At 38.0% G+C, this 5,000-nt stretch overlaps 1 protein-coding gene across 5 annotated transcripts in view; it reads left to right on the forward strand.

Annotated features, from left to right (window-relative positions):
• Positions 1-5,000, forward strand: part of LOC119598228 — a 40,562-nt gene that overhangs the window by 4,400 nt on the left and 31,162 nt on the right. For 3 of the 5 annotated variants that reach the window (XM_037947871.1, XM_037947867.1, XM_037947870.1), the window contains exons 2-6: positions 442-564; positions 1,150-1,876; positions 2,268-2,350; positions 2,480-2,589; positions 3,331-3,529. In XM_037947871.1, the coding sequence (XP_037803799.1) occupies positions 442-564; positions 1,150-1,876; positions 2,268-2,350; positions 2,480-2,589; positions 3,331-3,529 (1,242 nt within the window). The remainder of the gene's footprint in view (positions 1-441; positions 565-1,149; positions 1,877-2,267; positions 2,351-2,479; positions 2,590-3,330; positions 3,530-5,000) is intronic. The other 2 variants (XM_037947869.1, XM_037947868.1) reach the window with 2 other exon arrangements.

Consider the following 5,000-nt stretch of genomic DNA (forward strand, 5'->3'; position numbering starts at 1 on the left):
AGTCCTGTTATATATGGTTTGGTAAAATTTGGGTCCTTCAGGAAATGGAGAAATTACATCAAAATGCTAAATACAATGTTCAAGCCACCCATTTAAAATTGATAGTTACATGCCACCCCCATCCATGATGCAGCAGGGAAAATAGAATAGACAGTGAACTTGACATGGGATGTGGCAGTAAGCTTTATTGAATGAAATATTTTGGCACTTGTCTTACAGCATTTGGGGGTCATGTGGCAATACATACAATACTCCTGAAAATTTGCAGTCAAATACATTATTACTAGAATGTGTAATACCCACTTACATGTGTGTGTGTGTGTTTGAACTATGTCTGTACTTTGTGTATATATATATTTCTTTTTTGGATATTTCATTACCAGAAATTGTGACAAGAAGCAAAGATTGGGAGAGTTTATTGATAATCTTTCTTTGTTTCAGGATAAGATTAGTGCATTGCAACAACAAGCTCAGCAGTATGCAGCCTTTCAGCAGCAACGTGAGCAGCAATGGCCACCATCGGCTCAATCTGCGGTCAATCCATGGGTGTGGGGACAGTCTGGGGTAGGTTCAGTTTTTGTCATTATCATCCATTTTATTTTTTTGTCTATTTCTATTTTATTTTTTTCTCTTTCTTTTCAATAGTAAGAAAATGTGTTTTGTGGAATTTGTTTTGTATTTTTCATAAAATTTATTTTCCTTTAAAGAGAAAATGAAATGGTATGAGGTGATGCTTAAACATCTTTAGTAATGTGCATTATTATTCCATCATGCTAATCCATTTGTTTAGGTTACAGAGCATCATACATCTATGGGTAGTGTTTCTTGTATCACTTGCTCAAGGTTTAATAAGACCTGTGTTTAAGAAAATAAGATTGAGAGAGGGGAGGGAAAGAAAGAAATTTTATATCCAAATATGTAGGAAGAAATTTCTGAAAATTAACCCATTGGATCTGAGTGATATGACCATATGAAAAAATATATCCAAGTGAGGGGATTTTGCTGTTATGGGAAAATTTGGCAGGGGGCCAGAGTGATGAAAATGTACTACCATGGAGGCTGAATTAACTGACAATTATCTGTACTTAATGATAGGGAACAGTAAGACATTTTTAAGCCAGAAAAATAAGGTCTGTTTTTTTTTTACAGGTGTATGGAATGTACAACATGTACGGGAACCCAGCAGCTGGTGTTCTTCCAATGATGTCGGTTCCACCTCCAACATACCAGTCCAACAACATCCCCCAGTACAATGCACCTCCCCCTGAGGTGCCCCCACCACCCCCAGAGGATCCTCCTCCTCCACCGCCACCAGATGAGGACAAGGACAAATTGGGGAAGGATGGCACGAAGGGTTCAGCATTAGATAACAAAGCCGCTCTTATGTCTGAGAAAAAGGAGGACAGCAAGTCACAGGAGAAGCCAGACGAGGGGAAGACCCCTGACAATCAGGCCACAGAATCAAGGACCAATCCTGCTGATAGTAAGGAACCAACCCAAGGCCCCCAACAAGAGAACATGGAATCCGAGGCCAAAAGACAGAGACTTGAGGGACAGGACCCCGCCAACCCACAGGGCTTCAACTCCATCCAGGGTGAGCAAGGTGGCAGCTGGGGGAATCCCTTCACACCAGCCGGCAATCAGCATGACAGCGGCCAAGGCAAGGGGAACTGGCACCCTAGAGGAGGAATGGGACGAGGGAATAACCGCATGCCTTGGAATAACAATCCTGGAGGAAACAATATGAACCAGCCTTGGGGACCATACAACCAGGGACCAGACAACAGTGGAAGGATTCCCCAAGAGCAAGGCAACAGGAATATTGCCAATTATGCCCAAGATTCAGCAAGAGGAGGGTTTGGTGATAACAGAGGAAGTGAGTGTTGCTTAACTATTGGAGGCTGTGCGTTGTTGAGAATTCTCTCTCTGACATTTTCTCTCTCTTCCTTCAGTGAACCTATCTGTAGTTTGTTCACTGCCAGTTTGATTCAATAACTTCACTTCATGTTGTTATTGTTGTTCTTAGTAGCATTGGCTTATATAGTAGATGATTAGTAAGTAACATTTTGTAATTTTCCTTATCTTTTGTAGTTAAGTCAATTCCAAAGTTGACAGTTGCAATAATAGTAACAATATCAAAAATATGAAGTATAGATGGAAAGGTTTATTGCTAAATATACTTGTATTAGTAAACAGTAAGAAAGGACTGTTTGTATTTTTGTTCTTCATTTTACTGTATGATATACTGAGATGAACATTAAATTTAGTTATTTCCGGAGGTGGCCATGGACTCCTAAATCAGCCAAATGATATGCAACAAGTGAACCCAGAATTGGAATTGGACGAAGAGGTATGTTTTGTTTTTGTTTTTTCCACTCCCTTTCTATGCACATGAACGATTAGTGATATGTAATTCCTTTTTTTTCTTCTTCTTCTTCTTCTTCCTTTTTCCTAATTATAATTCCCCTCCCACTCTTAGAATGATGAAGACTTGAAAGAATTTGATAGACGGTCTGAAAACTGGGAAAGGCAGTTCACACAGTGGCGAGAGCAAAATAAAAATCATCCCGATAAGACTGCACTTAACAGGTGAGTTATACAAATAAAAAATGTAATAATTTTTTTTTTTTTTTAAGTGGAGAGAGAGGCAGTTCACTATTTCAATATAGTTATTTGTAAGGATTAACCATTTGAATATGGATGGAATGATAACATGGCTCAGTGGTCTGCATAATGCCATTTGGTTGGCGGAGGGCGGTCATCTTTCTCTTCATCACTTGTTCGGTGATAGTATCCATTTCAGACACACAAAGCAAAGGGAAACCTATTAATTTTTTTGAACATTTGCTTATTAACCCCTATGATCTGGATGATGTGACCATCATGTCATGAAAAAATTTGGCCGTCTTGAAAAAATTTGCCAATGGGCCAGGGTGATGTGAGCTTGGCATCATGAGCATTTTGGCTGAAGGTCAGGTGATAGGAAAGACTTGCCACGAGTCTTGGAGGGTGATCAGACTCATTTGGCTTTTAAGAATGGTCTTTTGCATTATTTCCATCAATAAACGAGTATGGAATGTAATGTCCGTAAGCTGTGACTGTTAATTCTATACTCAGGATCTTATTCCTGCCAACTGAATGAGCCAGGTGGAAATGGGGGAACTGTTGATGCATGCCAACAGCTTTTCATCATTGGCCACTTGCCAATTTTTAGTACTGTAGTTGCAGGGTTAAGTGGTATTGAAATAGATAGAGAAGTCTCAATTTTTTTTTTTTTTTTTTTTTTCTCTCTCTCTTTTTTTGAATTCCTATCTCTTGTGGTTTCTATAGGTATGATGAGGACTGGAAGAGATGGCGCCAGGAACTCTCACAAAAACGTGAAGAAATTAAGAAGAAAAAATTGGAAAAGTTACAGGAAGAGGCAAATAAGAATGTTGATTCTTCCACCAACCAGAGTGTCCAGTCCCCAGCCAATGTAGGTACCACAGCTGCTACCAAAGAACCTTCCAACAGTTGGCAGCAGGATCAGGTATTCATGGTTATATATTCTATTTTTTAAGCTGCTGATGCATGGCAAGCATGTATACATGTGGTGTCCTCCGTGATTTCAATTTTTAGATGACTCTAATGCTAATGTTTACTCACCAAGGAGTAGGATTCAGTTCCTGGGCCTGTGGCAGGTGTTAAGAGAGAGACACTACCCACTCATATTGGGTAATTCCAAAGGAATGGTTCATGAATAAATCATATATTGTATAATGCACAAATATGGTCAGCATATACAAAATATAAAATCAGTAAGAGTACATGATAGATATTACATCAAGCCAAAGATATAGGAAGACAATAAATAGTAAGGAATAGTTCAACACAGTTTCAATACTTAAGCAAATAAGTATGGTAAGTTACCTGAAGCTAGGCAAGACCCAATCTGCTTCTACTGACAAAATTATGAGTTTATATTCTAGAGCCGTCATTAGAGTTTTCAAATAGGCCCAGTACATCCAATATCTGATATGTGCCAATACTCTCTAGGTGGAGTCAGGTCTGAGTTCAAGAATTAATCAGTAGTATGAGAGTCATATATATATATATATATATATATATATATATATATATATATATATATATATATATATATATATATATATATATATATATATCCATACATATATACATATATATTCACAGGGCCTACCTGATCCCACCTGTTTTCCCTATTTCTTAAATCATCAGATAAAAAAATTATTTAAATCTTTGTCATGTTAACACGTTGGATCTTGGTGCCTTGTGGCTCCCACATGGACAAAATTGCATAGGCTTACTCCAGTGGTGACTCTCCCAAGTATGTGTTTTGTAGGCGCAGCTACCATCAAACACTATCAAGATAACTTGCCTTCTCTTTGCTATTCTATTAGCTCTTAATATCCATACACTTTTTTTTCTATATTTTTTGTTTGATATGTTATATGAAGATGGTAATAGACTGTTGTTTCTTTTTTCTTCTTCTTCTTCTTTTTTCTTTTCTTTTTTCACAATATTCAATTTTCCATAACATACCTTGTGCCACCAGCAAGGAGGGTGGGCAGTAATAGGAGCCTGTACATAATGTCCTCCCTGGAGCCAGTGCACTTCCAGGCATGGTTCACAGATAGTGAATTGCACCTTCATTTAATGCTGGAGCTTTGATGAAATATCCTCGTCACGCACCACTCAGTAATAGTATTCCATGACAACACATTCCCATCACTCTGGCCCTCAGTCAAATTTCTATATGACACATTCCCATCACCTGCCATTTGGCCTATTTTTCTTGTCATTCTTTCTTTCTTTTATGTGATGTAGTGTCCATGTCACCTATATCTAATGTATTAATAGCATTAGAAATAAACATTTTCACAAAAATTCAAGGAATAGGGAAATCTGGTTAGGTCACACAGATCCTACTAATTGACTTCATGGTGACTTAAGCATTTGTGGAACCAGCTGTATACAACAAA

The sequence above is a fragment of the Penaeus monodon genome, chromosome 41, assembly GCF_015228065.2.
Source record: "Penaeus monodon isolate SGIC_2016 chromosome 41, NSTDA_Pmon_1, whole genome shotgun sequence".
In the NCBI taxonomy this organism is placed as follows: domain Eukaryota; kingdom Metazoa; phylum Arthropoda; class Malacostraca; order Decapoda; family Penaeidae; genus Penaeus; species Penaeus monodon.